The 21,834-nt window shown below is 40.5% G+C and overlaps 1 protein-coding gene across 2 annotated transcripts; it reads right to left on the minus strand.

The window, feature by feature from the left end:
* Positions 1-2,212: 2,212 nt before the first annotated feature.
* ERCC3 (ERCC excision repair 3, TFIIH core complex helicase subunit) lies at positions 2,213-21,232 on the minus strand. Of its 2 annotated transcripts, XR_005563534.1 has the most exons (16): positions 21,179-21,232; positions 19,384-19,561; positions 19,089-19,294; positions 17,804-18,040; positions 17,109-17,158; positions 15,691-15,826; positions 15,317-15,481; positions 14,084-14,288; positions 12,846-13,160; positions 11,512-11,696; positions 8,931-9,133; positions 5,360-5,456; positions 5,056-5,172; positions 4,201-4,321; positions 3,598-3,750; positions 2,940-3,025 (listed from the first exon to the last, which is right to left on the minus strand). XR_005563534.1 is itself a non-coding variant. In XM_027734831.2 (15 exons), the coding sequence occupies exons 1-15, from the start codon at positions 19,481-19,483 to the stop codon at positions 2,891-2,893; spliced, it is 2,424 nt and encodes an 807-aa protein (XP_027590632.2). In that variant the 5' UTR covers positions 19,484-19,548; the 3' UTR covers positions 2,213-2,890. The 2 variants fall into 2 exon arrangements, 1 of the variants encoding a protein (XP_027590632.2); XM_027734831.2 differs by lacking the exon at positions 21,179-21,232 and having other exon boundaries at positions 2,213-3,025; positions 4,201-4,319; positions 5,055-5,172; positions 19,384-19,548.
* Between the last annotated feature and the right edge of the window lie 602 nt (positions 21,233-21,834).

The following is a 21,834-nucleotide window of genomic DNA, read 5'->3' on the forward strand; positions in this document are numbered from 1 at the left end:
TTATTTGAACATCATTTTATGATATCCAGTATAATAAATATTGTACTGTTTTATGTAACTGTTTAAATAGCTAGAAGTATAAATCATCTACAAATACAATTTATGGAAGTAAAAGAGAGTTGATCAGAGGCATTTAACCTTGCCCAAGTAACACCCTCAGCTAAGACTACACAGACAGGCTCTTCAGAACATTTGTAAGGAAGAAAAGCTGAAGAAATGTAAGCAAAAATTTTCAGTGTAGTTTAAAACATCTCTTCACTAAAAAAGCCATAGTTAGTCACGATTTTTGCCATTTCTGACTGTCCTCAAAACCCATCTTCTGAAAGATCTTTTCAAGTTGTGAAGTTACTCCTTCGGAATTTTAAATGCTTTCTAAAATTCCCATGCGTTTTCCTGAAAGGGGAAAAAATTTGAACTTAACATGCAAAATACTAATTGAATATGAAGATACTTAAATCAGAAAAAGCTAACAGTGCCTAGTGTTGATAGCACTTAACAAAAACCCCATGAACCAACTGTAAAGAATTCAGCTCTACTTGTAGACTTCTCATAGGTTTAGATCCTTGCCCTGTGATTCTTACAGTGTACGACACTACAGTTATCCTGAGAACTTGCCTTGAAGTCCCATGTTTTTAAACACACTAGAAAAAAGTATGGCACTACTAAAAATGATGACCATTAGGAGGTGTAAGGAGCCAGAGAAACACAATCTGGGTGTAGTTCAGTCTTTGCTGAGCTGTAACGCTGCTGAAACGCCACCCCGTGGTCACTGTGCCCTTTTAGTCTAGAAGGTCATTTTGATGAGTAGCAGCATCACCGTTCAAGCTTTTATGCCTTCATACAGACACTCTTGGTTTGCCACAAGGATGAAGAGCACATAAGCACAAGCTTCTGGTACAGGTGCTACCTTGTGCAGCAGCGACTCATCTGCAGCGAGTAAATGCACACCAGTCTGCCACTTGCAGCTTCAGTCTGGAGTAACAGCAGGCGGTAATTACTGCAGTTAATCATATCAAAGTAATTAATCCTACAGTTTGAACACCGAGATGCTATCACTGATGCATGGAGTCATTCATACCTCGTAAAATTACTGTGCTTTACTTGATGGTGCATGTACTGCATCCCACACAGACCCATTACTTAGAAGATCATTAGTCATCATGGCCATGATTTACTACACAAGAACTAGAACGCTGTCCTAAATATCCAGCTATTAGTACCACAATTACAGAAATCAATATTAAACCATTTCCACATTTAGTGGGGTTTTTTCCAAGTGTATGAAGGGTGCAGAATAGTTCCAAAGCAATTCATAAAGCGTGTTAAGAAAGAATTATGCAGAGGGACACTGGCTGACTTGCTCAGCTATCTCACTGTCACAGGCCCCTCCCATTATACTAAATTATCATTTTGCTACTAACTGATGCCACCTCAGCTGGTCCAAACTACTATCAGAACTAAATAACACTTTGAACTGGGGAGAGGAAATCAGCACCACAATACTGCACATTCATCTCTTCCTTATAAGCCACTCAAGCACTGGCTGGTTCCAGTTTGTGAGGCAGAAGACTCAGCACAAGAGAAAGAATCATGTGTTACAGGGTAGGGGCTCTGAGCCCAGAGTTTAAACTGAAGCAATTCAGTTCCCTTTTCAAAATTACCTGATTCTCAGACTGAAAACAAGCACCAGCTCTTCTGAATTCTGCTTCCAGTATTTCCAAACTCTCAATTTGTGAATTCATGCTAATAAGAAACAGAATCGGTGTTTTTCTGAAGAATATTTGTCAATTGACCAGGATAGCCGTACCATACATGCTCCTTCCAGCATGGTAAATATTTATACTAACCTAGTTTGAACCAACACATCAAGATCAACCTTCTTTCATAGGTTGTTCCTAAAGCTCTATCAGCAAAAACCCTCCACCTCATAATACAACACCAAGTAGTCTAACTGTTACAGCATTAAGCAGATGTTATTTAAAAAGCATTCTTCTGCCACAAACCACCACCATTTCTCCTCTAATTTTCTAGAATTATATTGCAGTCTTCATTAAAAAAACCGCAAATTCAGTAATCTTTCCTTCATGCATTCTTCCAACTCACCTTGTTAGAAGTCAAAATGCTTTTTGATTCAGTAATAACTTCTGTGGTGACACTGCACTGTTTAGCAGTTACGATGGTTTTATTGCATGGTTAATAAATAGAATATAAATGACAAGGGAAACAGCTTTTATTTTAGCAACTTCTCAACAGTAAGAAGAAAATGAGGAAAACAGAGCATAGACTTTATTTGTATTTACTAATGCTTTCCTTAAGTTTACTTTGGAAAGAGTCTCTCTCTTTCTTGTCCTCAAACTTCAAAATATTTCTGACCAATTTGTTAGAATTTTAAGACAGGTTAAGTCGCAAGTATAAATTAGCTCGCAGTTTAAAAATATTATATAAAGTGCTCCTTCCAGGATTTGTTCAGCTCAATGAATGACTTTTATTTAAGCATTTAAAAAAACAGTATTTTGTTGAGCAAACACAATAATCAGATAAATAATATTTCAAACATCAGTACAAACTTCATTTACAAAACCTTTTCAGAATTCTTCTGAAAAAGAGTCTTCAGCTGATAAAAATAAAATCTATTAATTACCCTGAAAACCAGACAGGTATAACCAGGATCCAATCACTGGATAGTATTCCTGTGGTAAGATTTAGTTCCTTCTTTCCTTTCACATTCATCCATGTGAGCACATAATTTTGCTAAGTAAATATGTGGCTATACAGAGTCATATAAAAAAATTCTTTTAAAGGACCTGTCAGAAATTTCAATTCCATCTTTTCAGTTAAGGAAGCAGGTATACGGATCCACAGTTTTAACAAAATGCACACGTGGAGGGCATCACTTGCGGAAGCGTTTGAACAGCGGGTGGATGTGTTTATTTGTAGATGCCTTACTCCGTGAGGAATGGTATTCCATGTAAACAGTGTCATCTGCTCCAGACATCGAGCTCATTGTGCCTGTTCGACGGGACACCTGCAGGTACAAGGAGAATTGGCACGTTCTTAGTGTGTGATCAGACAGACCAGCTCTAACCTACTGACACCCGCTGGCTACTGGGCAGCACTGCCCATTGAGTGACCCTAATGCCAAAAAGCCTTACAAGTTCTTCTATTGAACAAAAGTGGCCCTTATGCTTCTGCACTCTGGGCATGAGGAAATGAGGGCATGATTCAAGGAGCATAGTGCCACACAAAAAAAAGTATATGCTGTGACATATTCGTATCCTAAAGTTTTTAAAAATATTTTCATTGCATGTGACTTAGGAGATACACGCGAAGATCTGTAACAATAGATGTGTCATCATCTCCTTCAAATATGATGGAGGACATTAATTCCATATCAAATTTCTTCCTAGTGCTCAAAAAGTGAATTATTCCAATAGCTAAAAGCTAATGCAGCTTAAAAAATAAATCTGTTCTCTAATGTTTCATAAAAGATACCAGGTCTAATGCTGTCTAATGACAGCATTACACACAGAACTGGATGGAAATTAAATGGTCCAGTTCTGTCCCATCTGTGGACATCCTTTTCAGAGAATTCATTACCTGAGCTGACTTTGAACCATACTCTCCAGCAACTACTTCCTCCTCAGCATCCAGGTCAGATGCTTGCAGGACTTTCTGGAGAAGCTGCTGCTGTTCTTCTTTGGTTGAAAATGAAAGTTCTTCTTCCTCCATGCCTGCCAGCTTTGTTATTACCTAAGAAATAGAGCACAGTACAACGTGAGGGCTCTTCCTCCTCATTGTTAGCTATTCAAAACCAAGACAAGGATTTCTGATTCCATATCCTGTTGGAACTCTCTTTGACTTTTATTAATGGTCTAAACAGCTTAACACTACAGACAGCACAGATACATATAAAATCTTACTCAGTGGTGTACATATACATACATATAGCTGGAAATGAAAAATACAAACCTTTGGAAGAAGAAAAAAGAAAAGAAAACAGAAAAGCTCTGGGCAAATGGATGTCAGCTATTTGTATCTGTCCCCACAGATGAAAAAACAACACTGGAACAGTTGTCGCTTGCGAGAAAAACCTCCATTAATGCATTCCACAACCAGAATTCTTAAATATTTGATCTAATACTAACATGAATGAATATGAAAATTAGGCTCCAAGTATAATAAATGGCAGGGCCAAGTTACCTTGAAGCTGTAACCCTGATCTACAAGGAACCGTTGCCGTTTTGTTGAGTATGCCATTTCCTGAGTGTCTTGGGATACAAGAGAATAAAAAAAGGCATTGTATTCCTCTGCAACCATGCCTAGGACACAAAATCATTCAGTGATTAGTAACAAAGAACAAAAAAGGAATAAATGCTAAAAATAGGTGTTTAAATAAGTTGTCTCCACAAAAACTATTTGCAAAGTTTAGCTGCACCCAGACCTTGCATAAACTGACTGACACAGCATAGGAACTCCTATTCCTGTTCTTAATAATTGAGAATAGGTGAAAACGAAAAAAAGGAAAAGGAAAAGGAAATGCAGATTAACACAATCATACAGGTGCTCTGAGAAGAACCTGCTTCTTTATTCTGCTAGGCAAAGTGAAAGATAAAATTATTTTTAAGTCTATTATGTAAAGAAGCAGGCAAAAGCAATGCATGTCAAAAAAGCTTAATAAAGAGACAAAGGGAAAGTTTTATCCATGTAAACCAAAGTCTGCAATGTTTTTGTATTAAAATAAGTAAGACAAAAATACTTAGGTAAGAATTCATAGGGCTATCTGAAGTCCAGGATGTACCAGGGCTGCTTAGCATTTATTTTTTTTTAACTTAATTTCCTTTCAGCTTTCCTTTTTCCTTTGGAAGTTTTCCCATCACTAAGCTTTATTGACCCAGAAGATGCTTCATATATTCATTCACTGGTATGTAGGCATACTCTCTTTGACTAAAACGTAATCCAAGGAGGATATAAAGAAACACCAAGAACACCCAGTGTCTCTGCTGCTCTAGGATACTATGATCCAAGGCCCAGAGCCCAACCACCATCTCCTTTACCTTTTTTGGCTCTCAGCACTCGTCCCAGCCTTTGAGCCTCCTGCCTTCGCGACCCACCATGGGATGAAATCTGGATGAGAACATTGGCTTCTGGCAGATCGAAGGACGTGTCACCCACCTATAACAGAGCAACAGCCTCTAAGCAGGATCTTAATTCCACATATCACCAACAAACAATAAATACAAAGCACACCTTCCTTTGTGAGCTGCAACATGAAGATGTCAAATGCACACCATGCATGTGTAACTTAAATAAAGTTGACTCTGAAAACAGGTACAAGGATGCAGCGCATGTCCTCACTTACCTTGGAAATGAAAATAGTGTTGATTTTTGGATTGTGCTTGAAGTTTTGCAGAATTTGCATTCTTTCCCCCTGTGCAGTAGGGCCATATATATAGGGTCTGAAAAGAACAAAACATATGCAAATGAAACAAATTCAAGATTTCTCACTCATTTTGTATGAGGTACCATGGCAGGGAGAACAGTACACATTTGAACAGATACAAAACCAAAACATTTTGGTACAGCTTTCAGTTTACTTTTAACTTGTTTGGCTCTTCATGGCAGCTGCCCAGTGGTTTGTAGAACCCTCTGCAGCAACCCAGTCAGCCAGAAATTCTGACTGTCACAAATGTTTTGCAATTATGAGCACCAATGAAGCTGTATATAAACAGATCAAATACATTTGCTAAGCCTACATGAAAGACTGAAGGCAGCTGTTAAAATAAAGAGATTTTTTTCCTCAAACGTACTGAGTTAGCACAGTGACAGCTGCAACCTTTGCTTCCTATTTAAACACTTGAAAATCCAGGCTTCTCTACCAAGGATACAGTGAGTGTCATAAACTGGGGCTGGATGTTGTTCTGGGAAAATTATTGTTGCTTTTAAAGCTAACCTCTTGCCCCTTCTAATACCTTCTGGGCCTGAGAACAAGGTCCCAAACATTCCATGAGCAGCTCACAGTGGCATTTCACCTAAGGTTTCTAACATTTGACAATGAATCACATGGAACAGTCAGTATCTCAATCCTGAAGGTTCACACAAACTCTCAGTTGCCCACAGACTTCGTGAGTAACTTGGACTAGTCTGAATTTCCCAGGGTCTGGTTGTTTTCAGAACAGAGCTGAAAAAACTAAAAAGCTTGAAACAGCAAAGCCCACACGCACACACACACAAAAAAAAAGGCATGCAGGACAGCACTGCTTTGTCATCTGTTGCACTACTTTTCCAAGTGCTGGTTAACAAGCATTTCCAAACAACAGGAATCAAGTTCTACAGTTTCTATTTTGTTCACATTTCCATAGGTTATTTCTAACACAAGGAACCAAGTTCAAATTTTTCATTTAACATTTAATATTGCACATACATGAATGGCAGCTGAACGTAAACATGCAGTGCATAGTACTAAGGTTTTCTATTCTTATCAACTAATTCCTGTGCATTGGCTCCTCTTACTGTCTTTACTACAAACTTTATTCTAGTTTGGGTTTTTTTAGCAAAAAATCCTATCACTTCTAATCTAATTTTTCTATTTAGTGTACTTAACCAGGTATTTAGAAAAATACAGCTAAAAATTGAAGGTGGCAAATGAGTTAACTCTGAAAAAATACCATTACTACTCAATTAGTAGCATTCACTAATATTTTAAGTCTCCTTTTAAATTTCATTTATTATTTAGATTGTAATGGTTTTAATCCCCAAAACTTAAATGGCAGATTTAAACTGAAACTAAAGCATTTGTGAGCCTTTCTTTTCTTAAGGTCACCAAGAAGGGATTCAAAGACGTTTTATATTAAGAACAGAAAACCCCCAAGCTCCTGGCTATCAATCCTCCATTTTAAAATGCCCAGATTCTATTTGACAGTGATTCATTGACACAGATCTAAGTACTTTCCTGAACCTAGAAACATTCAATGTTAGATGGATTTTTTTTTAATGACTCATTTTCCTCACTGCAAAAAGACATTTGAGGGATTTGCAAAGATAGATCCCTCTCCCATTAACTGACAAAACCACAGAGGCACAGTCCTTCAGAAACAGTGATTTAAACATAGTTCTAACACCAGTAAAAAGCAGCCAGCACATGAGCTCTTCTATACTGGATGACAGACTCATGACAGAGGAAAAGCTGGTTAAGCAAATTTGAATTCTACGGCCCCAAAAATTACAGTCAAAATAATTCCTGTCATGTGTGTGGTTTTTCCCTGATGGTTCCCCAGTACCGAAGGAAAGGGAGTTAAGGGAGGAGAAGGGAGTTAAGGGAGGAGTCAGCAGTAACAGCCAGACCGTGGCTACCTCTCTGTCCATCCAGGAGCCCACTCACCCTGCATGCTTCCATGAGAAGTGCAGTGGGAACTGTGCTCCCGCCCTCTGCACGGCACTCACCCCTACGTGCTGAGCTGCTCTCCTCAGCACACAGGTAATTCCTGCCCCACCCAAAACAACAGTTCCCTTTCTTTTGGCTGCTCACAGCAAATGATGATACAAATATCTCTGGTTAAAACAAAGACTCTCTCACCTTCATCCAGCACTGCAAGCCTCCTTTTTTGGTAACACTGACAGCCAGATAACCTGGAGCTCCATGAATGATGAGAGAAACAGAGAATTCACTCAAGAACACCAAAAGGGAGCACCTACTATTTCTTCAACTGGTTTTTTTCCTGCCACACTTCTGTTGCATCTACCCCACTTACAACTGCTGTGCTATGTAGCATCACCCCTCCCAGCATGCCCTTTGCTAAAGGCTTTGTCTGTGGTGCACTGAACACTGCTAGGGACATTCCAGAGGCATCATTACAGCTAATCTCTGTCCAGACAGATTAAAAAAATTATGAAAGGGACCACGGGTGTTGGAATTCATCCAGCACCATTAGCTTGGCTTGCTCTTTGATGTCACAGCACACCAGCACCACACAGCTCTTAAAATACACTCAGAACTGATCGTGAATTTTGGAAGTTGGAAAATGGAATTTGGAAAGTGTAAGACTTGTGTTTTGCTAAGGAGTACTGCTGAAATTCCTAGACATTAAATCATACACCTTCCAAATGCCCCACAGCTTCCAGCAAGCAAGACATTCTTTGGGTTTGTCAAAGAACAGATGAGGCCAACTTCTATGCTTATGTTCCTCAATAATCTCTGTGCCTGATCCTGGCAAACTCTCCCTGATCATTCATACCCAAACCCTATAAACACACTGATGCTGACCCCTCATTAAACTCTATTTGTACAACCTTCCATAATTGCACTCATGTTACAGGCATTTAAGGTAGCCAGGAGCTCTCAGGAGAAATATAGTCCTTTTGTTTATTAAACAATTACAACAGTTCTAGGCAGTGCACTGGTACAGCACACATCCCCAGAAAACTTGTCTTAGTTTTTTTAGACAGGGTTGAGACCTTTCGACAACCTCAAGAGGAAGGCCCTGGGTCCCAAAAGATCTTCAAAGATCCAGAGTGTGCATATTTGAAAACCTATGTCTCAGAGACAGGGGAAGCTACCATTCATTAGAGAAAACAGTTCTAGTGATATTTTTAGAAGTCCCTCCCTTTTCAACTGGATCATGATGAAGATGATGATAATAACAACAAAAATAATAATAGACGGAGAAATACTGTCCTTAACAGAAATATGGGATGTAAACTTCTCTGAAACAAGCGCTAAACAGAGATTCTTTTCAAACCGTTCTACACAGAAATAATGTTGCAGTGCCAGTAAGATCCATCCAAAAATACCCTCCTGAGCTCCTTTTTATACAGGAGGATTGGAATTAAAGCATTACAAGAAATATCAAAGACTATTGAAAGCTATGAGATTGCAAGGAAATTTTCATGGAAGGAGGAAAACAGCAGTGCCATCATTGGTTGTGAACACTTACTTCCCAAGTCTGACTGCATATTCCTTCAGTGCAAACACATTGTCAGCAAATACGATGATTTTATCATTCCGTCGCTCATGAAACTTAATCAGGAACTGGCAGGCTCTGAATTTATTTGGGTTCATGGTGTACAGCAGTATCCTTTTCTTTGTTTTGATAGCTACATATTCTCTGTAAAATTCAGGTGACATTGGGCACCAGACCTACGATTAGAAAACACACACACATAAATTAACCCTCTGTTATTTACTCATTTTATTCCAGTGGGAATAGAAAAAATATTGGGATGATAATGGATTAGCACTTTCTGTATAGTGCAGGCCACAGGTTTTAACACAGTAATTTCTGTATCAAAATGAACGCAACCAGTTGGTGTAGTCTCCAGCACTGCCAAAATCTGTTTAACCTCATCAACATTTCAGCCTTCCGAAATGCTTTGGCATTGAGATCAAAGACAGAAATAGGCAGTGGGACTGGAACAAGACTGAAAGATAGTTCCTTTATGTTTCATACTTAAGTAATCTAGTGAGCACTACTACTTGTTTAAGAGCAATCAAAGGAATGAACTGTCTGTATAATTTCCCTGTCACAGAAGTCAAAGCTGTTTCCATAAAAATTTTTATCCGTATTCTGAAAGCTGAGACACATTTAGTCTTCATTACAGAACAAATTTACCAATTTTTTTTTCATATACCCACAAAGGAGTGACCTTTATTTTAACAGCTAAAGTCTAGAACTTCCAAAACACTAGGAGTGATCAGAAGTTTTCAACAGACTTTCCTAAGCAATTATTTTATTATGTAAATAACTATCATAGTACTCCACAAGTCTAGGTTTATTTTTTCTACTGTAGCATGAAAATAGAAGAAATTACGAAGTTTAAAAATTTATGCCAATGATATTACCCTATCAATAGTATATAATTATATGATCCATAGGGCACATAATTTAGAAAACATTCACTCTGCTGTATATGGGTTATTCCCCCATATCTATATTAACAAAATACTGCAGAGAAAAGTCTCTTTAATAACCACCATTCAGCTGAGGAAGTTAAGTGATAATTTACAGTTTATTTAAACATGAATTGTTCTGTACTGTTAATAACTAATTTTTTGTTTCAAAACATTTTTTCCAGTGAGTTAAATGCTAGATTATGCGTTTTTCATTCCTTGACTACGTTAAAAATAAACTTATGCACTGAATAGGCTCTGTTGTTATCCTGTGCTGTCTGAATGAAAGACTTAAAACTCTTTAATCAGAAGGGAATTATATCAAAGTGACAATGAGATATAAGTACTGAATATCTGACTGCAGTAAAAAATTTCATCTATTGCTCAATACCTCTGACTACATGGCAAACCGAATACATTTTGTATTTGCAAAGTGTTTAAAAAGGATGACAGTTGACCTGCATCTGTATCTTTTATTCCAGTACTAGAGCTAGGAAGAATTGCATGAAATTAGCAAGACAGGCTTAAAATAAACCACAAGAATAGTAACAATAACAACAACAAGAAGACAAAAAACCAAACCAACAAAACAACAAAAAGAACCAACACAGAAAATCTCCACAAACAATAGGGAAAAAATCCCCCAAAACCCAAAGAGACAAGAAACAGTTATGAAACTACCATAGCATAGCTGCTAAAACTTTCATTCAGTGAGAGTCTGGACAAGTTCATGAAAAAGCAATCTACTGATACTTACACAGGAACCAGGTACAGCTTGTAAATAATGGAGAGCTTGGAGACATGACAGGAAAAGTAACACATATGTTTGCCCTGTTTTTATACTCTTCCCTAAGTATCTGCGTTGTCAATTATCAGAGACAATACATTAAGTCAGACTTTTAGGTTGACTCAGAAATTATTTTAACATTCTAATGTGCCTGCGTGAAAGACTTCCACTTTTCTGATACCAGATTTTTCTCTCACCCATATGCTGGAAAGAACAGAGTTCACACCATTATATTGGAAAGAAATGGTGAGATCTAGTCCTATGTTTTCAAGTTTCAACCTCATACATTCAGGTTTGAAATAAGCAGGTGTTTTCTTACGTTTTTTAAAATTTCTACTATCCTTCTTTGTTTTATGTTACAAGAATTTTTCTCAACAACTACAGACTGTCTACCAGGTGCTGTCTCCAGAAAGCAGGTTCCAGCACAGCACCTGATGTTAAGCTCATCATAACACGACGTTAAGCTACCGCAGAGAACTGACTTTAAGATACAAAGTCAAACAAGAGAACATGAATGTCAACTGCATCAAACCAGGTCTACAGCAGTGCCCTATTCACATTTCCAAATGCTGACTGCAACACAGCTGATCAAGTACCACAATCCCCACAAACAGAAAGAGTGCTGAAGTCACTCTGAAGAACATGTGGCTACTGGATTTGTCCCATGTTCATATTGACCTGCAACAGCCTTGCCTAAGCTACAAAACAAATGAAAAGTCATAAGGGCAGTTGTTTTTCCCAGTTAAATACTTATAATTTTATACATCTTCCTTAAAAAAAATAACAAAAAGTTATAAGCATACTAAATAAACACTAGAAGTACCAAAAAGCAGAGCATCACCTCAGCACACTGGACTTTAGCAATGTAGCCACTGTTCTGCAGCTCCATCCAGTTGGCTTCATAGAGCTTTGGTCCAATCAGGAAGTTCAGGTCAACAATTTTATCATCTTCTCTGACCAGGGTAGCAGTCAGCCCCAGTTTACAGTGAGCTTGTACAATAGTGAGCACACGTCTGAACATTTTTGCTAAGAAATGCAAGACAAATTTTTTGTTTATTTTCCTGAATGGTTTCAGAAGACAAATACTGCAACTTAAAAAAAACCCCACTTTCATCAACTCCTGAGCACAAGGCAAGCACAGCATTGGGAAATTGTATCCCGTTTCACATACACTCCTAACAAATCTGTGTTACAGCAAAACTTCACACTGATTGCACCTTTAGTTTGCATTGTCAGTGTACTCTGAAAATCCATGTAAACCTGAAATCTTTATTATTTCACATTCCCCAAAAGAAAATTAATATATTCAGAGGTACCATGGCTTATTATTTCCTAGAAAGAACTATGACACAAGGACTTTTGGCTGATTGCCACATTCAGGACTTGTAGGATATGGCAGAACTACTCATCTTTAGTATTGCTAGAGGTCACAGAGGAGATGCCATACCTTCATTTTTATGAAACCAAGAAAGAACAAAAGTGACAGAACAGTGCCAGCACTGTGCTACTTTAATAAAGTGGCAGTTAATCATCAAGGTTTACTTCTGAAATCTATTATTTCTGTAGACACCAAATTATATTCAAATGAGAATAAGGTAGAGCAGCTAACAGAATCCTGGGTGGTATTTTTAGCCAGGATTATTCTACAGACACTTTAATACTACATTATTGCTTTCCAGTAGTATAGATCTCAATTACATAGTAATTTCAAAGACAATAGCTATTTCTGCATGGTAAGCATTAGTTATTCAGACTATATTGAGCAGAAATAGATATTAAAAGCTAGCCTGCAGTGCCACTGCATCTCAGAAGAAAATAAGGCAGATTAATTCCTCTCCTGTTCAAATACAACACAATTATACAAATGTAATTCATGTATTTTAAGAGCACTTTATCAACCTACACATAACCTCTACTTTACACTGCCATTATAGAAAACACAGTGTCCAATTTGAAGGATTTCAGAAAACTAACGGTCAGCTAAACTGCATAGTACCAGGGGAAAAAAAAAAAAAAGAAGTAGAATGAAGTAGACTACTTGTCTCAAAACCCTAAGCCATGGGTTTACTCACTATATGAATCAGGCGAAAATCAGCAAAAAAACACCACTTCTGAAAGAGCAGAGTGACATTAACATGGCATGTAATACAAAAGGTTTGCAGGCCCTTTCCTTACCAGGGATAGTGTGTACTTCATCAAGTATCATAAGGCCCCACTCTTGACTTTTAAGCCACTCCATTACTCTTTCTGCTTCCCAGGACCTTTTTGTCGTGTGCCCCAACATGGAATATGTGCTGATGGCAACAGAACAGCCAATGGGCTTGTCTTTGGCATCAGAGGTGAACCGACAGATCTGGCTGTCATCGATGGTGGACCACATCTTGAACTGGGCCTTCCACTGCTCCACGGACACTGCAGAATTCCCGAGCACCAGGCACCGCTTGCGGACAGTACATGCAGCTGTCACTCCAACCAGAGACTTGCCAGCACCTGCAGGGCAAGAGGAGTGACATTCATTAGTCATCTCTCAGGTAGAGAGTAGGAGGCAAACAAAACAAAAGAGCAGAGGAGAACTGTGAGAGGATATGAAATCATGCAAGGACAAGTTCCTTGTTGTTTCTTTGCTGCAACAATCTTAAAGAAATGGAATATTTGTTTCTAAAAAAACCGAGTGGATTGTCTACTGGACACATAATTGCATTTTCTCAGGAAAATAATTATAAACAACGGCTTTGACAATCAGAAGCAATCATTTTTGATGCTTTTTAATTTCAAAAACATGTTAAATTACAGGTGGCTACAGAAAGCTTCCCCAGAGGTGATCTACTCTGTCTCTCCCAGTTATGTGCATTCTCCCACAAAGAAGTCCTTAGATCTTCCCATTCCTCCTTCACACTTCTTTTCCACTGCTTCCCATACGTTGTCCCAGTCTGCACATTCCTCATTTCTGCCTCAATCTCCCCTGCCCAAAACTTGTGCACACGAGCTCTTCTCTTCCTTAGAACCCTCACCACCTTATGCCACATTTGTATGCCCAGCTCCCCCCCATCTCCCTATTCCTAACCAAGGAACACATGATGCCAATGCCAACAGCTTTACATTTCACTGGCAGATGAGCAGAGCTGACAGAGGGCGCAGTGAAAGTGTGAATGGCAACCTGAAGGTACCACGGCCACCCACCAGCTCCAGCTCTGCAGTCCCTGCAGGGACACCAACACAGCTCTGTTAACTGGCTCCCCCCCAGCACAGCCTTGCCACCTGCTTGCCACTTGCACTTGCCACTTGCCACTTGCACACTGGTACCAGAACAGTCCCTGCTGCTCTGTGAAATCCAAGATGATGTCATATTTGGAATTCCCTTTACCAAAGGCAAATAAAGAACAGAACTCCTAGGTACCAACATAGAAACTTACCACATGGCAAGACAATAACACCAGACCTGGCTCGTCCATTTCCAAACATCTTCCTTAGGCTTTTCTCTTGATAGGGCCTGAGGACAGCAGTAGGTTTCAGATCTATATTAATATCGGGATTCACGGAATCATTTCTGAAATCATATTCTGCCAGCAAGGGGTACTCCAAATGGATACAACGCTTCTGAAGTTCTTCAATCATCTCCTAAAGAGGAAACAAAGCTTCAGATGGTAAATTCTCCATATCTGAATCAATTCTTTCTTTTATTTTTTCCCTAGAAACAACTAGATGATATAGTACCAAGTGAAGTTACTTCTATTTTTTATGCTTATGAAGTCTGCAAGAGTTAAGGTTGATTCCAGAAACTTTATCTGTGATCACCCCTGCCCCCTCAAACATTTTAAATAACAGTCATTATTAGAGAGGCCTTTTTAGGCAGATGGAAGAGCATAATGCATTCATCTTGGATGTGTTGCTTATCTGGCAATGACTAAACTACACCCTGAAGTCCTACAACAATGAGCTCAGTAACAGACACAAAGGGTTCTGCGTGTTACACAGAAGGACCTACTAAAGCTGCACATCTGTTATCCTGAAAACCTCCATACCCTGGTATGGAAGTTATTCCACCACAATGACAGGTTGAGTCAATCACCAAGAGATTGTTGGTTTGGTTTGAGTGTTTTAAAATAAACAGAACATCTATTAAGTTATCTTCCTCTATAAATTCTTTTCCCCCCAGTAAGCCACCACTAGAATCACAAAGTCCAAAAACAACTTGAAAAATTCTACAAAAGCTCTCTGAAGGTCAAGCAAGGACTGTGCTCCAATGTCCAGCTCTCCTTCTTAAGTAATGAACTTGGAACCGCCAAGAGTTCCTTCTGCAAACATGAATCACAAAACAAAAAACCTCTCTGAAAGCAGCCCTCCACTGAATTCTCGCTTGTCTTGCGCAGAGCAACGCTCAGCCCCATGGGACAGGAACCTCCCTCAGCCCCTGAGCCTCTCTGGCCTGTGAGCACTATGCAGGCAGCAGAGGAACAACACCCAGCCTGCCACCCCCTGTAGGAAGACTCTTCGATTTTGGAAGGCAAAAGGAAAGAAATGTTAATGACTCCCAGTGATGTCCCCTAGCAAACAGAGCCACAGCACCTCCCATTCAGTTCTCATGTTTACATGCAAGTCCCAACACATTCCCCAAAGCTACAAATGCAGAGGCTAAAATATCATACCTGCTTGACTTCAAATGACACTGTCTGTGTTTCCTCCTCCTCCTCCTCATCTTTGTCCATCTGTTCATAAAACTCAAATAAGTCAGCTGGGACATCTGGTTTATTCTGAGTATCCGTTCCCTGTGATGTTGACGGACCAAGGCCTCCTTCACTGGATTTGGCAATCTGAAATAGATGGACATGAATTTTCACCAAAGGTTTCATTAGAGACTTACTCTGGCCTCCTCTCCCTCACAAACTTATGCTCATTAAAGAGCCACAGATTGTTGCGGGTAGAACCCGCTGATACAACAAACAAATAACCACTCCAATCTACTCAAGAGTTTATCTACGTTGATCTCACTGCAGTAGTTTTAAAACATGCCCAAACATACCGCTGATTTACTCGTGAATGTCTCCGTAATGAGCTCTGTTTCTTCACCCTCAGCATTTCTCAGGCGACAGTCTTTAATTACGTGGTCTTGCAGAAGCTGCTGAATAACATCAGGGTGGGTACTTTCCACAAAATACCTAAAATTAAAGAACAAAGAAAAACATTTTTATGAACTAATCAACTCAATAACTCATAGGAAGAGTGGCAGAGATGCTTAAATACACAGTTGTCCCAGATGCACTCTTAAGCATCCAATCTTGGGGTGCTAATTTAAAAACAGAGACATTATGGCAACCAAAATTTTTAAAGATGCCTCATACCAAAAGCATCATGTACTTTGCAGCTATCCATCTTGCTCAAACGTTCTCTAACATAAGTGGGAAAACTCCAGCAGAATTGCCCAGAGCTCTCACATACATGTCTTATTTGTGACTGCGACACAAGTCAATTTTTTTGAGATTGAACTGAGGTGAGATTGTGAAAACACTGGATGTGGTGTTTTAAAGTCCTGTCTACAGCACCAAAAAAAGCACAAAAGACAAAAATCCAAAACTTCCAAAACACAAACCACCTAAAAATTTAAAACTAATGCATCCTGGAGATTCATCAATAATGACGCTGGTTTGAGATCATAGTTAAAATATGAGCCAAGAGAGACTCAAGTGGCATGAGAGAAATCTTCTCAGAAACTAAAAAGCTTGCCAGTAACATCAGTGCTAGTTCTACCCAAAGCAGCAGGTTCAAAAAAGCAGCAGCACAGAGCATTAGATTATAGTCCAGGGCTTATCTATAGCTGTCAGACCACAGAGAATTTAGGAAAAAAATAAAAGGAGAAAGAGAAAACACAGGCAAGTTACAGACATGGTCTTCAGGTTCCTGCTGTCTTCTTCTTTTCCCTCCCTACTGCAGAATCACAGGTTTAGATACGTGAGCTGACCTCTCGAGGTCCCTTCCAGCGTTGTCCTCTAGGAACCTAGTCACAAGCACCCACCTCTTGCCAGTGAATTTGCTTATCCTTCCCGAGTAACAGATTAAAAGTCAGAATACACAAGACTGCAGGACAGTGTGAAAAACTTGTTTAACCAGGCTCATGTAAATTAGGAAGGAAGGAATGAAACAATGATCTGAAAACCTCAGGGATATATTGCAAGTCCAAGTAATAAAGAAACAAGCTAGAATATCAAATTTGCAACCTACTTTAAAAAATATTACAATAACCAGCACTAGCTCAGGACATCCAAATTGAATTCACTGGCTAATATATTAAATATTTCCAGCAGCTGTAAAAGTGATTCTGTACCCAGAGCTGCTACACTCAGCTGGGAGCTGTGAGACTCAAGACTGAGAGCACTCACTCACGCACAGGTCTGTGCTTGAAAGGCTTCCTCTGCCACAAGAGTTAAGGAAGAAGTCACTTACCTGTTATGTTTCAGAACCAGCTTCACTTTCCCGTAGCTGACAGTACACAGCTACAAACAAACACAGCAGTCGTTAGGAATATGCAAAAGAGCAATTCCACGTTTGGGACCAAACGCTGTAATGGGTTTAGGGCTTTGTGGGGAAGCATGGTACCACAAAACATTTACTTGCAATGCTGTTCTGATCATGGAACAAACCTGAAAAGGTATTTTCAGAAGACGCTCACATCATCTCATGCAGGAAATCAGTCACAGGTATTGAGTTTTTATATCTAATTCCAATCTGCTTCCAAGACTGTGAGAACATAGTTGCAGGATAAGGCAGGCTATGTCTTATAGTACCCAGCTATTCCAGGCTGCTTCCCACACTCAATCTTCCTCAAGATCAAAGCTGAGGAAGCTCCCCCCACGTACAATTCCTACTGGCTCAAAGTATCTACACAGACACTTGGATGTATTTTTTTGTAAAAAGGTATAAACCCCACACAGAACATATTATGGAAATAGTGTATGTGCAAAAATACACTTTAGAAGAAGACAAAAGATAAAATAATGTTCTCTTGAAACAGTGACAGAATACAACAGTTAAAAACAACGAATAATTAAAAAAACAATAAATCAATTAGGCAGAGGCAAAAGGAAAGGATTTCATTAGTAGCAACAGGTGTACTTCCAATGCCAATAAAATAGCCTTACCTTGATAAACTGAATTATTCCATCTGGGACGCCAGTCTTGCTCAGTTTTTGTAAATACTCGGTGATATCACTTGTCTGTAAACCGACACTGACTGCAGCATACAGGGAGTAAGCAGTCAGCTTGTACTCGTGAATGTGGGTGGGTCTGCACACGGGCTCAGCAATGGCAACCAAAAAGTCCTGTGCATATTTGTAAACTGGAGAAAACGCTTCCAGAAAAATATGGCCATCAGGAGCCTGCAGAAATAATGAGAAATGCTCAGGGCACAGCAGTACTGGTTGAATGAATCAGGGATTTCCTATGAAGTAGCCATAATGACACAGTGACAATCTGCTATTTAGGTAGTAAGACACTACTGGGTTTCAAAAAAAGGGTTTGCCCTAATGAATTTACAAGAACACACGAGATGCAGAAACATAAATTTTGTCTTCTGAAAGGGTCCAGACATTGATTTGTCCATGTCCCTTCCATGGCACTAAGAATAAACCACACCCAAATCGATAAAGCTTTTCCCAACTGATTGGTCCTTTTTTAATGCTAAACAAATGGCTTGAGCCATTCCAGCCCCATTCCCCTGAAACAATAAAACTCCTCACTCATTTTACATAGAAGGAACGAATGGAGAGGGAAAGGAGGCACACTTGGGTGTCACAGCACTTGGTGACAGGCACCCTGCAGACGCTGCCAGGGCAACCACCTCTTCTCTAGATGCTGCGCCACTGGCCAGGCCTTAGGCTGGTTTACTAAGGTCCCTTTCAGACAGAGAAAACAAACAGCACCAGTTACGGAAAACGGGACCAGTCTGTCTTAAAGTTGTTTCACTCCAACAAACAAATCCTGTCGCTGCATCGCTGCAACAAGTTCCACTCGTGTCATCAGCAAACGTGCCTCTACGGGCTGTTCTCTCCGGGCCCACCCGGAGACGTCTGGCTTTAGGTGCTCCACGGTACCCCCGCGGAAAGGGGGGCCGGGCAGCGGGGCCCTGCCTGGCGGCTGTTGGGCTGTGAGCAATTCCCCGGGCATTCCCGGGGGCTCCCATCCCGGGTGTCCCCGCACAGGCGCTGCAGGGGCCGCCCCGTCCCGCAGCAAACCCCGCTTTCAGCGCTCCGAGGCCACTCCGGGGCTCTACCTCCCGCACATCCCGGTCTGCCCGGGACGTCCCCGCCCGGCCCCGGCTTCTCCATGGGGGAAATCCCGGTCCCTGCCCGTGTCCCGCACTGACCCCGCCACGGCCCCGGCTCCCAGCGCGTCCCACGCCCGGGCACCGCCGCCCCCCGCACGCACCACCCAGAGGGGCCGCGAGTGGTGATCGGCCTTCAGGGGCATCTGCAGCCGGTAGTCCTTGGCCCCGTACTCGTCCACCTTGGTGCCGCTCTCCTCCACCTGCTTCCCCGCCGCCGACGGCACCGCCTCCTGCGGCTCCTTCCCGGCACCTTCGTCCTCATCGTCTTCGTCGTCGTCGTAATGGCGCTTCTTGGACTTCTTCTTATCTGGGAGCAGAGCGGGAGCTGTGACGAGCACCCCTCAAGGGCCCCCCGAAAGGTCCCCGCGCCCCCAATCCCGTCCCGGCCCCTCTCACCCCGCTCCTTCCTGCCCATGGTCGCCGCGCGCCGCGCTGCGCCCGCCCGCGCGTCACTTCCGCACGGCCCGGGGCGGGGCGGGAGGGGAGGAGGCGCCATCGATTTTCTGTTCCCGGGGCCGCCCTCGCCGCGGGGTGGGACGTGCGGGCGGGCAGAGAGCAGGGCCTCCGGGGCAGCCTCGTGTCAGGGAAAAGAGAAAAATAATTAAAAATTAATAAACTAAATAGAGGCTTCCGCAAAGTGCATTGTGAATAACAATGCAAAGGGCAACTCGGAAGTGAGGTACGAGAGTGACATTGCGCGATGTTATGAAGTACGGGTTCTTAAAAGAGAAATCACACTGTTGTCCCTACAGAGTGTTTTAATATATTTCTAAGTACAATTCGTGTCTGATTTTGGAAATACAAATACATTTCGAATGGTTAAAAACAAAAATTAAAAAAATATTTTGAACATCAGCCAGCTGAAAATATATTTATCTAGTAAATCATCTCTCAAAGCTTTTATATATTTAATTATTCTAACTAAACATAGTACCCTTAAAAAACAAGTTCATAAAAATGTAGAAATGAAACTGTGGAATAAGATTACTGGGATATATACACACACATTCAATGCATACACAGAATTACAAGGGGGGGTTGTTTGTTCATTTTTAAGTTTGGAAGGTTGTTAGACAACGGAACTAGTAAGCAATGCCCAACTCCTGAGTTCCTCAACCATGATAACCATAGGCTAATTGTTTAATTCTTTTTATCTTTTTTTTTAAACACAAGATATTCCATGTAAAGCAGCAACAGCAGTGCAGTTACTGGTAGCAACATCTCAAAAGTAATAAAAAAACCATACATCCAGACAGTAGTACATTGCACACACACGTGATTCTCATACACCCACTGACAATTGGTCAGAGTATTAAATCAGTGTACAAATTAAATATTTCCAAAAATGTGCAAAAAAGTCAACGTTGATAGAAAAAAAACACCTTTGTGTACATACATTACAAACTGTGCCCAGCATTCAACTGAGAGTAAAAACATTTACAGTGAGAAACTGATAGATTAAATAGAGAATTTAATGGCTACATAAAAATGTACATTAGATCAAGAGTAAATTTACAAATTTTTATTCATAGCTTCATGAAAACTAAAAGCCTACGTTCCAATTAATCTAAGTCTCCTCCACGTATTTACAGTGATACTCCATTATACAACTCCTGTGAGGTCTGAGATGACAGACACTATATTTTAATAAACCATTCCAATTTTAAGTTGACACCACCTTTTTTACGGGTATTAACAAGCAGCAAACACTAGGGAACCAACAATCTAATGGCTGTTCAAAAAAAAATGCAATCCTTGTTTTTATATCACATTATATAAACCTCTGGGGAAAAGTATTATCTAGTTCTAGGGTAAAAAGCATGAAAAAACTCTATTTGCCATGATTATCCACCCCAGAGTTGGAGTATCCTTTTCTTTATCTCTCAGCAGAAGACCCTGACCTCCAATCCTCATCTGTGGACTCAACATAAGGGCTGAACCATGAGATACAACTTTGATCTGTTTTAATCCAGTTCCTCTCCCTTTAAAATAAGTTTACGAAAACCTAGTCCTAGCCAAGGCGTGACTGCTTTGAAATGGGAGAATTTTTATTTCCTCCATCCCACCTACCCCTCAAACTCCATGCGTGTATATATTGCTAGAGAAAACCCAAGGATTGCTCCAGGAACCCAGGAGCTGCAGCGTCCTGGGTTCAAATGACAGGACCCCTGATCTAAAGCTGTACACACACCTTTTTCAGGAGCTATCGGTGGCCACCACCTATGCAGTGTTTAAGCTCTGTCAGCTAGAAGGAAAAATAAATCATGCAGGCTAAGTGGGGGAAATAAACAGAGAAAGGAGCTCCTTTGTTTTCTGATCATGGATTTTGATTCAGAAGATGCGGGCTGGGAGAAATTCTGCCTGACCCTTTGGTGTGCATTAGTGGCTCCTCCTGAAGGCATCACCAACACCCAGGTAGGGAACTGTGGGTGACATCTGACTGTCATGTTGAGAGGACTGACTGCGTCCCAGCAGCTTTGGAATGTTCTCACTATGGCGCACAAAGCAGGTTAGGTCACAAATCCATCTTCATGGCATTCCTTAAATGTCCCAAAGCTCAAACCCAGCTATAGAAGTCACCAGGTTTAGTCACCAAGCTTATGCATTAGTTTTAGAATTACAACAATAAGATTAAATTAGAAAGAGCTTTAAAAAGAAAACTCTTCATTTTAACGCGGGCATGAATTTTGCATATCAGAACAGCAACTATGAACACCCATATCTCTGAAACATGGGCAGTGTCTATCACTTTTTAGTAGTACCTGCTTTACTCAGTCAGCGACAGCCTACTGGTGGATATACACTATCTATAAGTGACAGTACTAATCCATGAAACATCACTTTTGG

Source organism: Pipra filicauda, unplaced genomic scaffold, assembly GCF_003945595.2.
Source record: "Pipra filicauda isolate LSUMZ 115617 unplaced genomic scaffold, ASM394559v2 scaffold218_size1660888_pilon, whole genome shotgun sequence".
Classification (NCBI taxonomy): Eukaryota; Metazoa; Chordata; class Aves; order Passeriformes; family Pipridae; genus Pipra; species Pipra filicauda.